The sequence below is a fragment of the Scardinius erythrophthalmus genome, assembly GCF_964197995.2.
Source record: "Scardinius erythrophthalmus genome assembly, chromosome: 15".
Taxonomy (NCBI): domain Eukaryota; kingdom Metazoa; phylum Chordata; class Actinopteri; order Cypriniformes; family Leuciscidae; genus Scardinius; species Scardinius erythrophthalmus.
The window spans coordinates 25,494,399-25,518,298 of NC_138235.1; the positions used below are offsets into that span (position 1 = coordinate 25,494,399).

At 36.8% G+C, this 23,900-nt stretch overlaps 2 protein-coding genes across 2 annotated transcripts; both read left to right on the forward strand.

Moving 5' to 3' along the window:
• Positions 1 to 564: 564 nt before the first annotated feature.
• Positions 565 to 8,298, forward strand: ttll10 (tubulin tyrosine ligase-like family, member 10; the record flags this gene model as incomplete). Its single annotated transcript, XM_081386127.1, has 11 exons — positions 565 to 844; positions 2,220 to 2,325; positions 2,703 to 2,821; positions 2,902 to 3,022; positions 3,182 to 3,258; positions 3,383 to 3,563; positions 4,704 to 4,875; positions 4,971 to 5,111; positions 5,555 to 5,671; positions 6,890 to 6,983; positions 7,261 to 8,298. The coding sequence occupies 11 exons, from the start codon at positions 565 to 567 to the stop codon at positions 7,998 to 8,000; spliced, it is 2,148 nt and encodes a 715-aa protein (XP_081242253.1). The 3' UTR covers positions 8,001 to 8,298.
• A 607-nt stretch (positions 8,299 to 8,905) lies between these two features.
• Positions 8,906 to 18,835, forward strand: LOC308703806 (putative pleckstrin homology domain-containing family N member 1). Its single transcript, XM_081387737.1, has 17 exons — positions 8,906 to 9,795; positions 11,045 to 11,144; positions 11,505 to 11,555; positions 11,673 to 11,816; positions 12,027 to 12,113; positions 12,195 to 12,276; positions 12,401 to 12,537; positions 12,687 to 12,833; positions 12,928 to 13,014; positions 13,606 to 13,681; positions 14,653 to 14,729; positions 14,899 to 16,637; positions 17,010 to 17,061; positions 17,247 to 17,310; positions 17,411 to 17,470; positions 17,552 to 17,649; positions 18,000 to 18,835. The coding sequence occupies exons 1-12, from the start codon at positions 9,707 to 9,709 to the stop codon at positions 14,968 to 14,970; spliced, it is 1,149 nt and encodes a 382-aa protein (XP_081243863.1). The 5' UTR covers positions 8,906 to 9,706; the 3' UTR covers positions 14,971 to 16,637; positions 17,010 to 17,061; positions 17,247 to 17,310; positions 17,411 to 17,470; positions 17,552 to 17,649; positions 18,000 to 18,835.
• Positions 18,836 to 23,900: the final 5,065 nt, after the last annotated feature.

Here is a 23,900-nt window from a genome sequence, read left to right on the forward strand (position 1 = left end):
TGGCCTGGCTAGTTTGAGTTAGCATGCTCCAAAAGTCTCTTAAGTACATGGACTGAATAAACAATGTTTGACTGCCATATCATTCAATCACAACCAGTTTAGATGTTCCAAATGGAGACAGCAACTTTTTAAAAGAGGAACGGAACAATAAACATTTTGTTATCTCCAAAATCACAGTAAGTTGAATAAAAAATGTATTTACCAAATTCAAAGTAGCTGCTAAGCTAATCCACTATTGCTAAAAAGCAGTATTTAAACATTTTTCCTTGGTTGTATGTAATGTGTTTTTTCCATGTTTTAATTGTATGTGTTTAAAATCATAAAAATCAATGTATTGTTTTGCCAAAATAAGTGTTACCGCTCAAATTGTTCTTTGGTACTGCAGTTTCAAGGTTATTTTCTCAAGCAATTCCAGTGACCAATAAATACCAAGTTGAAATGAAGCCAAGCATATCTGATGTTGCTGTTTTCTGGATCACTGGCTCTACAGAGGTCAGTCGGGCACTGCTGGGCAAATCCCTTTTCTTCTCCATGGATCTGGGCTGGTAGGGGGGAGTGACCGTGATGTCATCTGAGAGCCGAGTTGAGTCCCGTCAGCACGGAGAAGAGCCAGGTGCTGGACAGAGACAGGACACACAGCATGTCCGTGGATACACACAGCAGACGATGAGCGGCCTGGGCCAATCAGACGAGGAGGAGAAGGGCAGCCCGCTGAACGCTGGGGCAGAGGTTGTGGTGCTACAACATGTGAATGGAGCTGAAAGGCAGAAGGAGAAGAGCAAGGAGATCAGGAGAGGGGCCGCTCAGATGCACAGAGTAAAACATCTGGATGCAGTCCCGCCAGGTGTGTGAGATTATTAGTGGGTTTTTTATATATATATAGATGGAGATGCTTAGATTTTTTTTTATACTCATAGATTCTGTACTGCAGTTTGTTTATTACTTTACTTTCATTACTTATTTTAGATGTCACTGCACTATTAAATTCATTCATTCAATGAGCAAATGTTGTCTGGTAATAAGGGGATACAGTGAGTATTATCTGGCTGATCATAACATGGCTGCTCCCATGAGGCGACAAACTCCACATAAAAGAAAAATGCTTTTATGTTACTGATATGACTGGAATCTTAAGTATCATTCAATTATTTGTATCTATTACTTGTTTAATAAGGAAAAGATACCTCCTATAAAACACTCTGTAACCACAACTGTAACTTGGAATGCAGTCTTATAATTAATATTTGCCATAATTATAATTTGAATAAGTATAAAAATGATTTATTATTAATAATAATAATAATAATATATCTTAAAATAAATATTATTATAAAAAATTATTTCAATGCTTTTGAAATATCTAATGCTTGAGATCAGTGGAAAAGAAATAATACTTCTGTTTAATAATTTACATAAAAACAAGTGTAACTAATTTGAATAAACTGTAGTATTGTTGTTAGTATTGATACGTTTTGAAACATATCCAGTTAAAAATGCCATTTAGTGATATGACTAAAGTCAAAACATTTCTTTATATCTACAACTTGTTAATAAGTAAAACATTATACCTAACGCAGTATTTATGGTCTTATATTTAATATTTACCATTATTTTAATTATGATATAATAATTAGAATTGTTGTTACATTGTCATTAGCATTATTATTATACCAATAAATCACTAAATTGATATAAGTAATAATGGTTCAGAATAAAAACCTTTTAACCAAGTTGTTTTGGATGGGATATTTTTGATAGATCCATTCATGAATAAACAGTATTTTGTTTTTTAACAGTGATTTTTTCCCTTTAACAGTATTTATTATACTGGTAGTACTGATAGGTTCTAAAACAAAAATATAAAAAGGCCACAGTACTTGTAGAATGACGCAGTTAATCAGCGTTCTGTAAAATGGCTCAGTGCCAGCAAACAAACTAGACAACATGATACAGGGTTAAGTCTAGTCAGACGTGCACTCGCGGGTCAGGAAAAGGAGGTGAGATTAATTTAACACTTTGTTGGATCAGGTGTCTCCCACTAGTCCAACTCTGATCCGCCCCCAACTGACGCACGTTATGGCACTCACGATTCTTACAAGGGTCATTGCCAATTTTCCAACCATCCAACCATCTTTTCATTGTATGTCTCGATAAATAATTATTTTTAATTGTTTAGAAAGTGAAGTTCACTTAGTTTGTATTTCTTTGTGTATGTAAAGGTTCAGTGAGCAACTCATTTGTTGAGAGGGACAGAGACAAGCGGCCTGAAGATCCACGGGGCCCCGGACCCTTCTTCTTCTTTGGGGGGAGCAATGGGGCCTCCATGTGAGTATATGACCAGGGTGTTTTGGATGGAATATTTTTGAAAGATCCATTCATGAATAAAACAATTTTAAGTGATTTTTTCCCATGTTGTTTTATAGTGTGTGATTTGTAATGTGTTATACATGATTTGCAGAAATCAGTTCAATTTGACTAAATGAAGTGTGGACACTGCAGTCTTGGTCTTTCTTTGCCCTTTAGTTTGGAGTGGGTCCTTGAGAGGCCTACAACCATATAATCAATATATAGACATACCAGTGGCTTATGATAAAGGCTTATGATAAATGAGGAAATAGACAGATTTTCCACTTCTTGAGAATCTATCACACCATTTTTTAAATCCTTTCAAACATGATATCTTGGTTTGATCTGATATTTAGAGTTGTTTCATATTGTGAGGGTCGAGGCTGGCAGCGCATATTTGACAAAACCAGGACGGACTACAAGCTCAAGTGGTGTGAAACTAAATCACCTGCTACCTACAACGGCTTTAAAGCAGGTGATCTACGTTTCATTTTGTCAAGATCACAGCAATCATAAACAAAACATTCTACACTTTGTCTGTTTTTTTCCTTACAGGTGGCCAATTGCTTTACCAGATACCCAATAATAAGGTCTTGACCACTAAGATTGGCCTTCTGAACAGCCTGCGGGAGTATGACAGAGTCAGCAGCAAGGTTAATTATGGATGTGGAAACAGGTTAAAAATGAATATACTTTTTTATAGTACCAGTTACACAAAGCTTTGATAGCATTTTCAGAATATCGGTCATGTTTACTTTACTATATGTTACTACTGGAATATTCTCCTTTTATCTATCTGCCGCATTTACATATACAATTTTTGTAAATTTTGCAGGAGGATGAAGCTTGAGGACTTCTTTCCTGTCACTTTCCGTATGGATATGAAGGATGAGAGAGAAGCTTACTTTAAAGGCAAGACTACGCGTTATAGAGATACAGACAGAAACAGTAGATAAAGATATACTGTTGAAACCATATCTTCAGTACTTCATCATCAGTGAGAGTCTAATGAATGTAAAATTGATGTGGCCTTTAGGAATATGCAATGATAAATCCAGCATGTGGATCTGCAAGCCGACGGGCCTTAATCAGGGCCGTGGTATTTTTCTACTGCGGATGCCAGAAGACATCACAGCATTCAGAGAACGACTGCAGAACACAATAGAGAAGAACAGGAAGTCGCCTTTCAATTCGCCACACGCTCTGATTGTCCAACGGTAAGTATAGCTGACAATTTTAAAAGATCACATGTTTTAATTATATGTAATCATGCTGTGAATCATGGCCTTAGTGTCCTATAATCCTGCTAAAATTCATGGACAACTCCACAGGCATCAATCAAAAACAGCTTGATGTCTACATTGCTAATTTTTTCAGTCAGAAATCAGGCAACATTACAAAATATGTGCTCTTGTGCCACAGAGTAAGCTAACATGCATCTTGTACTCTGCAGGGAGGCTGTGATCAGGGCTAGTTTCTGTTATGCTAGCTCGGCGAAACTGCAAAGACTATTCTTTTATTAATGAGGTTGTTAGAACTATAGCTATATATATATGCTTCATTAGCGACTGTTTCTATGGACCACTATACATAAGCCGTCCGCCATATTGGAACGCTCACCGTGACTTTCTACCCGGATCTGTTCACGTCCTCAGACTTGAATTTTTGTGTTTCTATCAACACTATCAATGCCGAAATGAAATTGCAGCAGTCAGGTGGTAAAAGTAAGAGCTCTGTAAGTTGTTTACAACGCTCATTATTATTGTAATGTCATGTGCTTGGAGACATGAGGTTATTTAACACAGTCACTCGTGATGTTTTGCAGACTCTGCTGTGCGCGTTCATGTGTTTTGAAGGAGGCGTGGCTTTGGAGACACTCTGAAGGGAGGGTGGGATCTCATGCTTTTAAAGCTAGCTTGCTATTGCTAGCCTCCCCAAAATTGCCTTCCCTACCTTTAAATCTCGGCTGAGGCTTCGTAATGCTGTGGCATCTTGGAAAACTCAATGATTTTTACTGTGAGTAACGACACGTTGACCGTTCCAAGATGGCGGACACATCGACGTGTGTGGAGCTTGCAGTCGAACGTGGCATATACATATACATACCTACCATGGTTAGAACAGCATGGCAAGCAATTTGCCACTGTAGTAAAGGATGCACAAAATTAACACAATAATTAGTAAATAAATAAATATTAAATCTTTGAATACATACTAATTAAATGTATATTTATTAAATTATTAATAAATACCTGATACATATTCATGTTAAAATGAGTATACTGGAATGCATTTTTAAAAAGCGTAACCTTAATCAGTACAAATTAATTTTTCTATGTTCTTCTGGTTCTTTTAAGGTACATCGAGAACCCTTTGCTGCTAAAAGGCCGTAAATTTGATGTGCGGTCATACTTTCTAATTGCTTGCACCTCACCATACATGGTGTTTTTTCGCCATGGTTATGTCCGATTGACATGTAACCTTTACGACCCCAACTCTGACAATATCACGGCCCACCTGACCAATCAAGTAAGGCGATGTGTTTATTTAAAAGACTAATTAATGTTAATATCTATATGCTTGTTTTTAGGCTTTAAGATACTACAATTTGTCCTTTGTTGCAGTACATGCAGAAGAAAAACCCTCTCTACAGCCTGCTAAAAGAGGAGACCGTTTGGTCCATGGAGCGCTTCAATACATACATTAATGAGACATACATGCTGTCAAAGGGTCTGCCCAAAGATTGGGCTCTGGGTCCTTTCGCAGTGAGTTTGATATTTTTTCACACATCAAAGAGGCAATATCCTTAAAATATTTCTATAGATGTATATAATAAGTGATAATCAAAAAGATCAAGTGAAAATATCTGTTAACCTGATTTAGTAGGAAGATCTACATGTAGGCTATCTTTCAAAGTACTGACTGCATGTAGATGTATTCAAACTACTTGAAAGGATGCAGATGTCCTGTTGTCATGGTAACAATGGTTTTGGGAGTAGATGAAATATTAAAAGGGAAGCTCATCAAATTTACTGAGAAAGATGAAACTGAATAGGAAAATAAAGATGTGCTAAATTAAAGGCAGTATTTTATCTCGGAGCTCAAAACAAAATTTTATTTTTGACAGGCGAATATGAGCTCTAAAACAGAGGAACAACATTTCATTTGAGATTTCAGTAACTAAACTAAATGTTTTGTCATTCTGCAGAAAAGGATGCAAACTGTCATCATGCAGTGCTTTCAAGCTGTCAAAGCCAAGCTGGACTGCAAACTTGGTTACTTTGACCTAATTGGCTGTGACTTCATGATTGATGAGGATTTCAAGGTGAGACACAAAAGAGTGTTTATAGGGACTTCAAGAATGGAAATGTGTGTGTGTTGGAAGCCTGACAGGCTTAACGGAGTCAGACACAGGAGATTAGTTTTAGAATTATCCACCGAATGTGCTAAGACGCATTACAAACATAAAGTCTTTATTTATCTCTTCTGTAATCTAATCCTCTTTAGTTTCTTCAAGACAATTATGATACAGTTTTTAATGCTGGCATGATTCTCTGGAAACATGATGTTCAGAGGCCAGTTTTGTCCCCCTATGGAGCATCCTAAATTCAATCCCTGCCAAGCAGTTGCCAGGCAACCCGTGTACTGTCAGCGTAAACATGCGTTCCCAGGCCAGGCGTATTCTGGTCTCCAGGTTACCAGATCATGGATTCACACATAACAACCAACAACATTTATATCGGAGGATATTACACGGCATACTTATAAAATAAGACTGTAACAGTATCTTAAAAGCCTTGCATTGGAATATTTACACTGAACATTTCTTCCTCAGTGAGATGTGTACGTGTTTCACACTCAGTGTCAGTGTTTAATCTTGTCATACTGTTTCCTCTGCACTGATCACAAGAAAAAAAAATGTTTGTTGTTCATATCTGTGGTTTAGCCGAAATATGCATTTACATATTTTACTGTAAAATGAGTATAGCAATTTGAGTAGGGTAAGACTGCCATCTACTGTTAAAAATGTGCCTCAGAAAGTAAACTGTAATGTGTTGCAGGGTTTTTGTTGGTACTCATAAGGACAAAGGGTGACATGTAAACTTTTTTTTTTTACTAGATGTAATTTCTCTTTATTTTATTTAGATCATTTACAGAATTACCTATTTTCATGGCATTATATATTATATATTATGGCAAACAGTACTAGTTAAAAATTTGGAAACAGTACTATTTTTAATGTTTTTGAAAGAAGTCTCTTATGCGTATCAAGCCTGCATTTATTTGGTCAAAAATACAGAAAAAAACTGTAATATTGTGAAAAATTATTACAATTTAAATGAATGGTTTTCTGTTTTATATACTTTAAAATGTAATTTAGTTCTGTGATGCAAAGCTGAATTTTCAGCATCATTACTCGAGTCTACACTGTCGACAACAAAATGTTTTCATTACAGAATTATGGTCACCTTAAGAAAAGATCTTGTTTGTAACTTTGTAACCTGAGAAGTCTTGATTGTGATGTGGTGGTTGTTTTGGGTAGGTCTGGTTGCTCGAGATGAACTGTAACCCTGCCCTGCATACTAACTGTGAAGTACTGAAAGATGTGATACCGCGGACAGTCACTGAGACACTTGGTGAGCTATTTGTTTCACTAAATAATAACTCAGAATGCATTAAATATATTTAACCCAAACATTCATATTCAGACAATTATGTGCAAACAAATGTGTTTTAAAATGCAATGTATCAACAGTGTGAAATTTCATGCCATTCTTAATGAGATAAAAAAAAACTTGTTCTAGTTTGTTAGAATAATGTGTGAAAGCTGTGAAAATATATTGCTTGTCATGATACATGATTAAAAAAATGTGTGACAACACGTGTTGTAGATGTGATATCCTTTCATTTCAGACCTTTCTTTGGAAATCTTTAAAAAGTCTTGCTGTGGACTGAAACTGCTTCCACTAAACAGTCGAAGAGAGTTCAAATTGCTGTATGGTGGTGAGACTGCAGTCATAACCAAACAGAGGCAAAACAAAACCACCGGGCCCTTCTTGACCCTCCACCCGAAGAGCTGCTCCACCCACGATAACACAGATAAAACTGTTGCCTTAGAAACACAAACAGGGAAATCAACTAATAGGTACAGCAAGTGTTCTGAAACTCAAGCCAAATTTCCTTTCCCATCCACCGCCGTCCACTCTTCCACTGTTTTGTCCAATACCAGCCCACCTTCACAGCAGCCTGTGGAGTTACCAATGAAACAACATTCAACAGTAGCAGCTATATCACAGGTTGCAACATCCAAAGCTCAAGAAACATACCAGCCTCGACCATACCAATCCAGACCTGTCCGTGCACGTGTGGAGCTGCATCTCAGCAAGTGCACCTGGCATCAACCTGCAGTGATATCCAACCTTAACGTGCCTCCACAACCGGTGAGAAGTGCTGTCATGTCATTGTCTACACCAGCCCTGAGCAAAGGCTCAAACCCCACACAAAGACTTGGAACTCAAGGCTGGCAGACAGACAAAGTCATGCATATGAGTTACAACCTAAAGATGTCCAAGATTCAGTTGGCTGAGCCATACTCCCTCCACACTGTGGGGACAGAAAAGAAAGAGCCCCAAAAAAAGAAAAAAGGAAGATGACACTGCACTTTTACATCAAAAGAGTTATTATAAGGGCTTCTTCTCAAAATAATCAGAATTTGCTTCTGCTCATGACTAATGTTGTTCCTCATCGCCAGAAGCATCATGCTCATTTAAACCGATGCTCCTGCTGATTATTATTTACGTCACCCATTTATATATCATACATCATCTATCCTCCCTCATACCCCTCAAAACTCTTGACTTTGCTCTGTGGAAAGCAAAATGAGTTAAACTTATTAAAATGCCAAAGCTGCTCTTTTCCAAACAATAAAAATGCATGGTAAATACTGAGTCTGACTAAAGTCTGTGCAACTACTTTATTTATTATATATACCCTACCTTTTAAAAATGTGGGGTTGGTAAAATGTATAAATGCTTTAGTCACTTATGCTCAAGGCTGCACTTATTTGGTAAAAACAGTAATATTATAAAATACTATTACATTTTAAAATAAATGTTTCTATTTAGAAAATGTAGATGTGTTCCAGATTTGAAGTTTACAAAAATTGAAGTTCCCATGAGATGTTGTTTAGGCGCTATAACAAAAATAAAACAATTTATATGCATTCTCCTGCACAGATTAATACATTTCTGTTACTATATCACTTACAGTATATGCCAAATATGGAACCTTGAGTCTCAGACCTTTCCAATGATATTTTGTCAAGATTAGAAAAGCTTTGATTGCAAGATAATATGAAACATGACACGGCTAGCAGGACAGTTAAGGGGTTACTGTTTGAACCATTGCTCACAATAAATTCAAAACAACACCACTAGACTAACACATCTTTAAGCTTTGAAGAAAAATGCTAAGCTGCTAAAAAGTGGGGTTTTTTTTTTCCTTTTTTTTTTTGTGGGGAGGTTATGTGTTATCTAGTGTCACATAGTAAGACAGTATCACTTCATCTTTCACATATTGACACAGCATGAAGAATGAAGCATAGCGCTCCTGTTCATAACCATCATTTCAACAAACCAGTTAAGTTTTGAAAGGATTTTGAATGTTCTCTTTGACTAAAGTTCAGACAACCACCCGTTTTTTTTTTTTTTGTCTGTGGTGTTTTTTTGTTGTTGGCAGCCACAAGATCCTCCTTCTTCCTCCATCTGTAGCATATGTGGCAAAACAAACACCTGATTAGACCTCTGCACTCTAACCCTCTCCTTACCACCAATAAACACATTTGAGACACGGTTTGAGATTCAGCTGCAGTTTTGTTGTTGCGGTTACTCTTTGCCTACTTTTGTGTGTTGACTTCATGAGGTGTAATCAAAATCTTAAGTGGGATTTGCTATATTGATGCTGCTTGCATTCCACGTGCATGAAATCAAAGTGGAAACAAACAGTTCAATGCTTTCAAGCTCACTCACAGATGAAACAGTGAAGAGAGGAAGTTGTGTTGCCCGCTGCTGCGTCACTGCTGATAGCAACAGGAAGAAATAGTGCTGCATTTGTGTGTAACTGCTGTGCTTGATAGTTTCATACACCTCTCTTGCTCCTCTTCATTGGCTCCCAACGTTGGCTTCGGTTCAATGTCAAGACACTTCATTCAGGCTTCTTTGCATCTCATTCTTGAACCCTGCTAATAGTCTGTTGGGGTGTGGGGCGTGTGGGGGTGACCAGATGGCCCTCAGTGTGTAGTTTAGAGGAGAAGCCATTGGGGACGTGTGTGTGGAAAGGAGTGGTAAGGTGCAGACAAGCTATGGGATGCTGCAGTGTGACCCAGAGGAATACGGGAACTGATGAAGTGGGCCCAGATGAGATCGAACTCCTGGAAATCAACAATGCAGGGTAAGAGATTGTCCACCACATGGTTGTTTTTTTTTTCTCATGCATTTCAGTTGGAACCCAGGCTCTTGCGTGGACAGAATATACTTAGTAGCAGAACTTCCTCCTTCGTGTTAGTGTTAGGTAATGTTTGATAACATTTTGAAAACCGCAAAGGGTTAGTTGTTCATTATCATGTGGATGTTAAAATGGAAGTGGCTGAGTTCTGAATGTTTGAATTTGTTTTACATAAGAGTGATGGTTTTTATGATAAGAAACCATGTGACAGTTTCAGTTTTAGCCAGTAAGTCATTTATAGAGACCCCTTTTTCCGCATCAAACCATTCTGCTTTGTTCTTTCTGTCTGAAATGTATCTGATGAAACTGTGTGAAACATCTTGAGCTTATTGTGTAAGTTATAGTTGTCTTATTCCTCTCACAATGATGGTGTTTACCGTTGGATGGGCAGCAGACTTGGAGCTAGATCTCATTAGATCCTCTCATACACCAAATGAGGCAGAACTAATGTAACTAGTATAGCTAATTAAAGGAGCCAAGTGTGTTTGAGCAGTCTGCTGTCTTACTCCAGGCTGGAAGCCTCAATCCTCTCATTAGGAGACTGTAGGGATTAGAGTGGGAGTTAATCAGAGCTCATAAGCTTTATGTGGCCAAACTAGCAGAAAAACGGGGATCAGACAACGGCCAATCTGCAGAAATAAACACAGGTTGTTTATGTGCAGATATGCAACTGCGTCAGGGGTGAAAACATGGTTTGTTTGGGGTAATTACAATGTTAAATCACTCATTTTGTGGGTAATGGTCTTGCAATATACCTGTTGAAGTGTCTATAGGTTCTGAGTGTTGCTTAAAGAGTCGGGCCTATTGAGGGTCAGATGGCGGATGTCTGCTCGTCATTCACCACCCACAGTAAGCTGCTTATGTCTGAGCACTTCAACAGCAAGCAGCATGCGTAAAAGCAGCGGGAACAGAGGGTCTGGGGATGAAATAAGTAATATTCAGGGAACAAAGCGTGTAAAAATTCGCACTTGCTGCGCACTTGTTTCTCTGGCACATATTATGTCAATAGTATGAGTCAGAAGTGCCCACTCAGTCACAGAAAATAGGTTACTTCCACGTTGCTACATAAGGTGAAATTCTCTCCCACTAAATCTTTCACACAACGCACAACAATATGCATTATGTTTCTTAAATCCTCATCTCTTATGCTGCAAGATAAAGTGATTTGACACTGTTTAACCATCTGCGGTTTCAGGCTCTGGAGTCTCTCTGAAAGCAGACTCCAAATTTCCACAAGGAATGGCACAGATGAAGATCCTCATCGTTGTCCTTCTGTGAGGCACCTGAAGCAGGAGGTAAGCCAGTAAACAGGAAGTTGCAATGTTGCAATGGGTGTAGTTTCCAAAGAAGAAAAAAAAGATAACATGCAGAGAAAACAAAAGAGAAACAACAGTGGCTCTGAATATGTGTTGGACACTTAAAAAAATATAAAAAATACACACAACAGTAAAGCAACTGGCATTTATTTTGAACAAAATGTGCATCATTGATGTGTAAATGCCACTTTTTTATATTTTATACATAATTCTATAACAATTGGACATTTTATGTTTTGCTTAAAGTATCTAAATGCTTTTTGGAGTCACTAGATGAATGTAATGTCTGCACTGAATAAGAGTTTTCATCTCCATTTCTGCATCTGTGTCTTGTGCAAGGAACCGGATCCTGGATCTGTGAGGAACAAAACTCAACACAATCATTCACAAGTATGTCTTCATCAGCTTCTAAATAAATAAATAAAATAATCCTCTGTGTATTTGTCAACATTACATGCTCTTTAGATAGCATTATAGGGGGGATTTTTTTGTATTTCTGTTTCTCAGCTCGTGCTTTGGGGCTGGACAAAAAAAGAGCTCCATCACAGGCTGTACACTCATCCAATCAGAGGATGGGAAGGACAGGCACCACACACTTATGGAGACATTATCCACTCATCTTCTGTGTATTTACACAGTGGATACACAAAGGTAACAATTCAACAAAATTGCTTCAGTTCATGTGCCAAACTGTCCCTAACTACACTAAACTATAATGAAGATGCCTTTTGATTTGCTCACTGCCAATTCAGAATTATTTTGGAGAAAAAAACGATTTAAGAGGAGCTGAATTCATATTTTTGCTTATATCCAACTTTATGAGTAACTGTAATTTGTATGCATTATGATGTCTGTCCGCAGGCTATGAGCGAAAGATATCTGGTTTTATTTTCCTTCCATTTGTTAATCCTTGCTTTGGACAGCGCTAATCGTGAATTTATTTATGAGGTAAGACTCTTTCTATAAAGAATAAGGAAATATGTAACAATGTGAGCTTCACTTTAAATTGCCGTCTGTGTTTCGTCACAGGGCATTCTTCCTCTCTCTGCCATTGAGGTGCGACTGATCTCACAGCAGGATCCCAGTTCTCCACACATGTTTGAGATTAGCGGTGAGAGCCCCTCTAAAAAAAAATTACAATAAATAAAATAAAAAAATGACAACAACTTAAATATTAACCACATTAAGTCACAAAAATATTTGAACATGGTACACCTATATTTATGATACTCTAGGGCCTATGGTGGACTCAAAGATCTTCATTTGTACTAGTACTGCTGAAAAAAATGCCTGGATAGAGAACATTGAGGAAAGGAGATACAAATCCCTAAGGCAACAGCTGAGCCCGTCCCATAGTGCTCTCTCATACCTGGTACATCATATTCAGCCTCGAACTGCATACCTGGAATATACAGGACTCATAAAACTTGCTCAAATATATTTGTTCCTGAATGAACATTGGTTATGTTTGCCCAAAGAACCAGATAAGTAAAACAGAATGTTTTATTTCCACTATTCCAGGTGCCATGTGATGAAAACTGGAAGAAGGAGGAGCTTAAAAGGTACTTACTGCGGTCTCCGATCTTGCAATGGGAGGGGACGCCCATTCAGCACATGGGCTATCCGAAATACCTTTCATTGGTGCACATCAGCAACATATACACACAGGTCAGGCTATAGACTATAAATAGAGAGTGGTGTCCATGTAATTCATGATGGTCCTAAACAGGCCTCTTTCAAACAACTGGACCGGCTTTTGCAGGGACCTCAGGAGCGTTTGCTTGTGCTCTTCCCGTTTGACCTCCTCATTCTATCTCTCGACTGTCATCATGTTCGTGTGAAATATGAGGTAAGCTAATTTTGCTGACTAAACAACAAGCCATACAGAACACTGCATATCAGCAATATGTCTGCAACTATGAGCCATAGAAATGTATTTGGCAGCCTCAATTAGTGCAATCTTTAAAATAAAGGTTCCAAAAAGGTTTTTTTCGCGGTCAAGCCATAGAAGCAGCATTTTTACTTCCCCAAAGAACCTTTCAGTGAACAGTTCTTAAAATAACTATTTTAAAAGAACAAACTTTTCCTTTATTAAGAATCTTTTGTGGAATGGAAAGTTTCCATGCTGTTAAAGGTTCTTCATGGAACCACTGATGCCAATAAAGAACCTTTATTTTTAGGAGTGTAAGTAAGTGGTGAACCCTATTCAATTGAAAAGTTAACTCAGTTGATAAGTGGTGCCAATGTGCTGTTTATAAATAGGCTTCTGTTTCTTTAAAAAAAAAAAAAAAAAAAAAGGACTTTCTGGCCACCATTATTGTAATATGACCTCAATTTTAGTGATTCTCCTTTTAATACAATAAACAAACATTTAATTTAGATTCAAATATAGGACTATTGTATACATCACAGCACTGAGATGTATTGTTTTATACTGAAGGGTCGTCTGCCACTAAAGAGCATCAAAGCCATGGAAAGATCGGCACTACCTGGCAGACTGGAGTTTGAACTCACAGGTATGTATCTTTCTGAACAAATACATTACTCTCATATTCAGCACAACACTTGGACATAACCTCTAAATTGTAAGTAATATAAATAATTTAAGTTTAATATAGGCTATTTAATATACAATATAGAGCAATTTAAATGTGCTTTTGTCTCATGACCCTTCATATATATATATATATATATAGTATACAGTATATATATATATATATACAGTATACAGTATATATATATATATATATATTATATATATATATAGGCTATATATATATATATATATATATATATATATATATATATATATATATATATATATATATATATATATATATATATATATATATATATATATATATATATATTCTTACATCACACCCTGCGCTTGTGTCTGTGGTAATGGTCTGTACTCTTTTTAAGCACACATCAGTGCGGTTTATCTGACATGTTAGTCATTTCACTATGACTTGTCATGAGAACCCAGGATATTGCATGATATCAAACCATTGGGGTTACTTCTTAGTTGTGCAGTTTTCTAGGGGGTTATTAGGATATACTAGATATTATCATGTATTGGTCTTTCATGAACATTAATAAAGCCAAAGTTGGATACATTGCATGATTTGTTGTTCTAAGAAGTCAGAAATCAAGTGATGTGTCATAGTCATACAGAGATGCTTGTGACTCACCTTCAGAAAATAGCTCAGACTGGCTCCTCAATGTTCCTCTTATCACCTGAATTATTTAACAAATGTCATTCCACCAAGTTATAGAACTGACATGTAAATAACTTGACAAAATTATCAGAAGCCTTTTTAAAAAAAAGGAGCTGTGAATAATGTTGGCCACTTAATAGTTCTTCTTCTATGCACTTTTCTGTCAGATTTCAAGCCACATACAGTACCAACTTCACACAAGTGTGTTTTCTAAACTGCTGTCGGCCTATAATCTTTATGCTGATCTGGAGTGATGTATTTTCCAGGTGAACTGGTGGAGCCTCTGCTCGTCTCCTGTATTTACCCTGAGGACTATCAAAGCTGGATCTTCCAGTTACAACAGGCAAGACTGCAGTCTTTGGATGTTAAACTGTTTCCATTAAAGACAAGATAATGATGATCATATAGTAAAACTAATTACTAAAGTTAGAGTTTGCCACACTTTATGAGATGAAAATGCAACCTAAACATTGATACAATAAATTTGAATACTTTTTTTCCATCTCCTACAGCCTGATAAAGTGGCAGATTCATTGTCACATCACACCCCTCCACCTCTGATACCGAAGAAGCGCAGAAGCTGAGGATGATGATGGATGGGGATTAAAATGTTGTAAACATCATAAATACTCCCATTATTCATTGTGCCCAATGAAAGCTGCTGATGACAAATGAACATTTTGCTGTTGCATTTTAATTATAAGTAACAAATCTCTTCACTGCTTGTGACTGTGAGGAAAATCTTCAATAGCTAGGAAACTCAACAGGTTTAGAAATTCTGCTCCATATCAGTAGCCTAAATATCTGTTTCTGAGGTAGTGAAAAGAAAACAGGCCTTACAGCTTACACACGCACTAAGTACAATGTATAAAATTAATATAAATGGTTATGTGAGATGTAATAAACTGTTTTAATTATAAATTAATTCCAGGGTCTTGTATTTGTGAGCTAAATAATCTTTACATAAACTGTCAGAATACACATCCTCTACAAAATAGCAATTTAAACAAACATTTGACAGCAACATCTTTAAAACTATCCACAATGTGGAAATGTTTCTCCTTTTTTTTCCTAACGATAAACAGCATTCAAGTGATTCACATTATGTAATTTGTAATCCTAATTTTCAGACAATGGGGCAGAACAGACAAACTCAGAAGGAGTCAGAGAGTAACTAATATTTTCATTGACTAGTTTATCCTGCTCTCTATCACCCCTAATCTTTCTTCATGTTATCTCTTGCTGTGGGAAGGTATAAGGCATACATACAACCGGCGTAGCGTCATAGAACGTCTCTGAAAAGGTTCACGCCCACTTTTAGGGGAAAACAATCCGGCGAGCGCCATACACAGTAACGGATTGAGGACGTGTACTAACCCTTACAAACATGTAATTTGTATTTAAACATTTTTTTTTCACACAGTAGGCTACCCCTATTATGTATTTGTATTTAATTATTTTTTTCCACACAGTATTTTTTATTTTATTTTAAATACATTTCCATGTATTTATGCCCATCTCTGCCTGCCATCATCATCAATATCTTGCTGTTATGGAAATATCATGAATTACGGATGATGCTATCGAAAGCTAAGTTAAATCAGGCTTGTTGTAGCCTATAGCTGGACAGAAAAGTGCACTCAGTAGCTACTCTAAATATAAACACACAATATTATACATTTAAAGATGTTTACTTCACTGTTAGACTTTTCTGTAATTTCTACAGTTATTTACTTTAAATCCCCCAGTATTATACTCCTATTTCTCTTTACAGTAAATAACTGTGATTCCCATTGCATCATGGGAATTTTCTGTGACGTCTAACACCACATACAGAGACTTACTGTATTTTTTAAATTTGCTGTATACTACTGTATTTGACGTAACTGCCTCTCTGGCTGGCAACATTCCACCGTGCTTTTTATTTCCTAATTTTTGCCTTACACCTCGTGTCTACAACGCTATAATAGCCAGAGGCTGTCTATATTGGACACATTGAAGCGACTGGACCTTTAAATGCAAACCTGTTTGTCCCTTGTCAGAAATAGCGTGAGCGCTTGGACTCGTATCGGACTACGTCAGAAATATGACGGCCGCGGGCCCGCGGCGCATCTGTCTGGGATTTGTCGTGTCGCGTCAGAGCATCCAGTGTAGGTAATGGGGTCTGTGTTTTGTTGGATCGCGACGTTCGTGTCTGGCCCGGGGAAGAGACGGAATTCACTTCACCGAGAGAGAGAGATCAGCAAGCAAGGTAAAAAAAAAAACAAAAAAAAAAAAAACGTCTGTGTGTGTTGACAGGATTGTGCCCAGTTTAACCTATGATATAACGTTAACGTTAGCCTAACGTTACTCGTCGTCAACATGGCGGTAACGAACTTTACCATGGTAAACTGAGCTAACGTTCAATTTTACACACTTTGTTAGATTGAATTGTGAATATGCCAACGAGCAACGCGTTTACATAAACAATAAATGTGAATAAACTAATGTGAAATTCTGTTTATAGCCTAATGTTGGCCTACTGATGAGAACCTTTATAGTTTTAGCATTATTTTTCAAACTATACCATATTATAGTTTTTTTTAATGGAATTTAATATTTACTTCCATTTTTGTGTTTAAAGGCAACTGCAACAAAGCACCAATTCGCGCCAGACTTCTAGAAAGATTCCAGAGGTAAGTTAGGCCAGCCCAGATGTGATATATTTTGAGATAAGTTTGCTGAAATGATTAGCATACGCTATGTGGAAATTGCTTTGAGCCACTGGTGCAGACTAGGTAGCTTACAATATCTTATAAAATCTCTATAAACTTTATATCAAATAAGTGACCTTTGCATTATGTCTAATTTTATTACACAGCAAATGAACCAATCAGAAGATGGACCATTGTCTTTGTTCAGTCTCACCAGATAAATGTATCCAGGTAAACACTGCAGTAAAACTCTCACTAATTCATTCATACCAAATCTAGCATTCTAAACAACTTAAGTTTATATTTTTGCATTATTTTGATATTTTATTAGCCAGAAGACTCTACCATTGCAGTCCCACCTGACTAGGAAGGTCCTAATATCAGCGCACAGGTGGGTTATACTGGAGGAAGGAGAACGATCATCACACAGTGATTTCTTGCATGTGTCTTACTGTGTATTTGTCTCAAACAGGGACCCCTTCACTGCAGACAAGCTAAAATGGGCTAAAATCATCGATTTCAGTCGTTTTTTCTATGGATCTCAGCATTTTTGGACAGAATTTAGGATTTGTAAGTATTAAAATTTAATCTGGCATAATTTAATTTAGTTCTTTTGTATGCTATTTATTAACAAAAGCTGTTTACAAATATATATTCTTAAGTTTTTGTGAAAAGAATAAATAAAAATTAAAAAAGGAGGTTAAAAATAATGTGACACTAATATTCTCTCTCTCTCTCTCTCTCTCTCTCTCTCTCTCTCTCTCTCTCTCTCTCTCTCTCTCTCTCTCTCTCTCTCTCTCTCTCTCTCTCTCTCTCTCTCTCTCTCTCTCTCTCTCTCTCTCTCTCTCTCTCTCTCTCTCTCTCTCTCTCTCTCTCTCTCTCTCTCTCTCTCTCTCTCTCTCTCTCTCTCTCTCATATAGTTTTGGAACCGGGATCTCCTCTGAAGGACTGAGTACATTTGTGTTTGTGGGCACGCATGCTGACCAGGGAACATTCTGATGTTGTCAATCAAGTTCTGAACAGGAACCAATCTTTGGAGAAGTTCATTTATTCACAAAGGTGGACAAAAACATTGTGTTGGCTTTTTAAAGATTATTTTGATGATGATTTTTACTCCTATGCTGTAGAAAAGATGGAGTAGACAGTCAGACATTGATAATAATAAGAAATGTTTCTTGAGCATCAAAGAGACTTCTTTCAAAAACATTAAGACACTTAAATACTTCTTTTGGCCACCAGTATACATGAATCCAACACATTTTTGGAAATAAGTGAAATTATTTTTAAGGTGGGGTTATGTGTCTTGTATTGTGAAAAGAACTGTGTTTTGTCCTGTTTTGGACATTTCCTTTTTGAATGCTTAAAAATGTATTTATATTCTGCAGTTTTATGAATGTAATGGTTGATATTTCATTATAATACTTGTATAAGCTAAACAACCAATGACTCTACATTCATTTAGTCAAATGCTAATGTTTTGTTTATGGTTTTATGTATGTTTTCAAAAATGTTTGCAGTGAAGGACAGCACATAATGTGTTAATTTAACACGTTTACACATCTTTGTGCTAACCTCTCTGACATATTTACTTTTTTAAAATCATTAACACAATGAATGAGTTAAAATTAACACAAAAAATGTTGTCTCTAAACTCACCCATTAATGTGTAAAAATTTCACACATCATTTCCAGCATTGGCATGTTTATTTTGTGATATATCCGAAATGTTTTAAATAAAAAAATTGTATTTTGTGATAACTTTGTCTAATTGGTTTGTATGGAAGTAGTACTTATGTAGGATAAAAATAAAATTAATCATATATCAAAATTATCAAATCTAATTTATATTTAGTACAAATAAAAATAATTACAGTAGTGTACTGATTAGCTTCGTTTTTACAGTAATGCACTGTACTGATTAGCTTCGTTTTTACAGTAATGCACTGTATTTACACAAAACTGAAATACGGTTTGGTACTGTAACTCTTAATTACAGTAACTTACTGGCAACAGTGTTGCCAGTAAGTTACTGTAAAAAACCCTTGAAAAGTCTAACAGTGTTCTTAAAACCGTAGTAAAATCATTCACTGGCTACCTGGTGACTCGATGAAGTACGAGTAAATGTCCGGGTAAACCACTGGGTGGGGTTGATAGGCCAATTTGACGCTGGTAGAATGAAACGGGATATGTTTTTAAGTTGCCCAAATTAAGTTTATAAATGTATCGTTCACGCTCTATGGAAGGCAGGGTGGACATATAATTACTCAACATATTTCATCTAAGTGATTTCTGAAGTTATACACGTCTGCCGGCTGTGTACGGACGTTGTTTTGTGCCGCTATTTTGTATTGAAGTCTATGGGAAGTCTGGCTTGTTTTCCCCTAAAAAGGGGCGGTTACAAAATTGACAGTTAAGTTCCCGGATGTGCCGGTTGTATGTATAGTTGAACATAATTCATAGTTGAACTTCGGAACACAAATTAAGATATTTTTGATGAAATCTGAGAGCTGGTTCAATCCATAGGCTTCTAAGGGATCGAAACTTGCCGGCCCAGAAAAGTTAGTAAAGACAATATTAAAATAGTCCAAGTGACTACAGTGGCTCAACCACAAGTTTATCAAGCGACGACTCGCTGAAAATACTTTTTGTGCGCAAAAAACCAACAAAAATAACGAATTTTAGTACAAAAAGTATTCTCGTGGCTTGATAAACTTGTGGTTGAGCCACTGTAGTCACTTAAACTATTTTAAAGATGTCTTTAACGTTACTAACTTTTCTGGGCCGGCAAGTTTCAATCCCATAAAAGCCGGAGGAGTGAGCCAGCTTCCAGATTTCATCAAAAATATCATAATTTGTGTTCCGAAGATGAATGAAAGCCTTACGGGGTTGAAACAACGTGAGGTGAGTGATTACTGACAGAATTTCAATTTTGGGTGAACTATCCCTTTAAGTTTTACCTTCCCGCGTCTCGCCAGATGATGGCGTCCACAGCGAAATCATACTTGCGTTTATATAAGGTAGCGGTTTATAGCCTACAATCATTGCGGTTTATACAAGGTAGTTGACCGATTTCAAGACAGATTGTTTCATTACTACTTTACTTACCAGGTAAGCAATGTGAACTATATTAGTAGACTAAAGTAGGGAATGGTGAATGAGGGATTTGACACTAACAGATACCAAAAGGCTGTCTAGAGTCTCGTTTTGTTAACAATTGCAACAGTTAGCTGTTAACAAGACAAAACGAGACAGCCTTTTTGGTATCTATTTAAAATTTCACAGAACATGGGAGCTTACGTAAACAATCTCTTGAAAACAAAAGATTAGGAATGATGTCGGAAGACCCGGGGCTAAGTTTTGTGCATTTAGAAAACCAGTTAATGAAATAAGAAGGATCAGGGAAATATGTTGGCATATCAGACACTGAAATAGCAAATTCTTTGTTTACCATATGCATATTAAACCACTAGGACGTCTCCATCCTCATCAAAGTAAATGGTTATATACTATGACCATCATTTTATGATGAAAGAGTTGAAAAATAGTCAAACTAACGTGAGTTCTCAATCCAGTCATTGTATTGGTCAAGCCTAGTGAGTGTTGTTGCAGATTACTGTCAGCAGAGGGCAGTATGTTAAATGTCTACAAACAGTCAAGATGGGAGAGGAAAATCTACAAAATATCATCAATTATAAACAATAAAATTACATCATATCACATGACACATCCCAGGGTACAACAGGGATGTAAATCAGTCTCTGTACTGTTTTAGGATTCTATATTTTTCAGGCAACTTTTTTTTCTTTTTGAATATACAATATTGAATATACCTGCATGTAGCAATTATACATTGCCACAATAAATCTTTAAAGGGCACCTATTATGCAAAATTCACTTTTACATGGTGTTTGAACTTAAATGTGTGTTGGCAGTGTGTGAGCAAAACCACCCTAGAATGATAAAAATCCACCCAGTAGTTTTTTTACTATCTCAATAAATCATAAGCACTGTCTCAGAACACCCTGTTCTAGATTTTCCTCATTGTGACGTAGAAATGAGCTAAGCCCCACCGACGTGATTTGATTGACATCTGGTTTTGGCATAGACCCCGCCCTCGGTGATCTGCATCCTCAGCGACAGCCGGTAATGTCTCCTAAGAAGTGTGTTGTGGGATGTAAGAATGGACATACTAGTCTTCACTGACATCAGAGCCACTGAAAACACAGCGGATGGATTTTATTTATGAAGAAAAGGCACCACTTAAACTTCCTAAATACGAGATTCATTTTCTGACTGACTGTTTAGTGAAGAGGGTCAAAGTTAATCCTAGAGTGTGGATCGTTGCCTACAGTTCGCGATCCAACGTCACCTCCAGAAAAAGTAAGTGTATTTTATGATTTTTGAGCAAATAGTCATTTCAATCGATGTCAGCAAGTTCAACAACAAATGCGTCTAAAGCTATTTATTGTCGTCGTCAACTCATCATAGGATGTCTCAACAAACAACGTCAGACAGTTTTATGTCACGTAGGCATTTTTTTGCAGCATTTACAAATGTAAATAAATTAAGGTCTGCTCTATCTCCATAGACAGTAGGCTATATAAACGTCTATCTCCCTCCCTTTAAGAAATAAATCAAAAAATTCGTTTGTAGCCTACTTCACAGTAGTGTGTGTGTGTGTGTGTGTAGTTTCAAAAAATTGCGCGAACGTTATCACAGTTCGTGTGTGTGTGTGTGTGTGTGTGTGTGTGTGTGTTGCACATCCATAATGGCAAAAGGGACGCGATTAAAACTTTGTAAGTACAGAAATGTATCAAATAACCATTCCGATACGTTTAGTCCATTCTCATTCGTGTTTATTCTGTGCCGGAGTCTCTTCATCATCTGGGTCCAGCAGCAGGGCGGGGATATGCAGCTCATTTACATTTAAAGTGGTAGACGCCAAAACAGCTCTTTTTAAAACAGGCCCCAAAAATGACATTTTCAAATGGTTATAATAAATTAACTGTGGCGTATTTTGTGCTGAAACTTCACAAATGCATTCTGTGGACACCCAAGACCAATATTACATCTTCTAAAAAGGGGCATAATAGGTGCCCTTTAAGTCTGCAAGCATGCACAGCACCTATAGCGAAACACTAAGTCAAGAACAGCCCCAAGATCGCCTCAGGCCAGACTTTAACTTTCATCCTTTTGATTTCCAGCCACAATTTGTACCCACTCTAGACACAGCTTTGGTGTGTTGCCAAACAGGCATACTGACATACTGCTGTCATACTTCAAAAAGACACATTCAAATTAAAAACAGTGCACATGCAATATGCCAGACTTTGGAAATATGTTTATCATGCAAGGGATCTAAAGACTGCAGAGATGGTCAGCTCTAATCATGTATCCCCAGGGCATGGTATAGCAATGCAAATTATTAAATTTCATTTCGATACGCTGATACTTTGGGGGTAGATTTAGCCCTATTTCCTGTTTGCCACTGGCACTGACTTTCTTGTGGTTTTATTTTTAAAAATGCAGCTTAATACTCAGAAATCCATTCAATAACCTTTGTGTGGTCTGAAGATTATCTAGAAACATACAGGGATTTGAGACTTTAGAGACACCAGAGACTTTGTTGAAGATTGGATATTGGATATTGAATTGATAAGAATAGCAGTGAAAAAAAATATTCAAGATTGCAGGAAATCTAAAGGGAAGAGATTCAAATCAGTGAGTATGAGGTGGGAAATCATAATGGACAACTTATATAATTCGAAATTGACATCTTTTCTTCTGGCTGGTAACTCACTACCAAACGTTGCAACAGCAACATCATTCAAAAAGTCCACAATTTGGTTTCAATGTTTCACTAGTAAAAGCAAGCATTTAGCTTTTCTGTGTGTCTGTTCAGTGAATCAGCTAACATCAAGACATCTCACTTTATTAAACTAGATTCAAATCAGTGAGCATGAGGTGGGAAATCATAATGGACAACTTATATAATTCGAAATTGACATCTTTTCTTCTGGCTGGTAACTCACTACCAAACGTTGCAACAGCAACATCATTCAAAAAGTCCACAATTTGGTTTCAATGTTTCACTAGTAAAAGCAAGCATTTAGCTTTTCTGTGTGTCTGTTCAGTGAATCAGCTAACATCAAGACATCTCACTTTATTAAACTAGATTCAAATCAGTGAGCATGAGGTGGGAAATCATAATGGACAACTTATATAATTCAAAATTGACATCTTTTCTTCTGGCTGGTAGGTAAATTTTCTAAATGCATCTTGATCTCATCGTCATCAATTCTCCTGTGCTTTTTTGAGCTCAGATCTGCCTGCAAACAATCAACAACCTACAAAAAGAACCAAGTCTTTCCCTACATTTCTTTTTCGATAATCCGTTTCACTCGGATGTACTTCGCAATATGGAAGAAAAGATCGATCACTACCATTTCATAAAAATACAATAGGTGCCTACACACTGTATGTGAACATTACTAATACAGTTATTCTATAAACAATAACAAATAACGTTACCATAATACTTGTGAAATTGAACAAAGAATGTATAACCTATATGCAGTCTTGACTCCATCATTGTGTTCATTTGCTAGTCAATTGCTAAAGAAATTGCTAAAGAGGCTATACAGATACTCTAGCTGTATTGTTGCAAACCCATAGCAGAAGTAACTTTAATCTGCATGGATGCATTTTGTACAGCACATTATATCAAATGGATAAGAAATGTTTTACTGAGATAAATGGCTTTAATTAGAAATGCATTCCTGGGCCTCTGCAGTCCGTCTCTTATCTGTCTCTAACTGCAG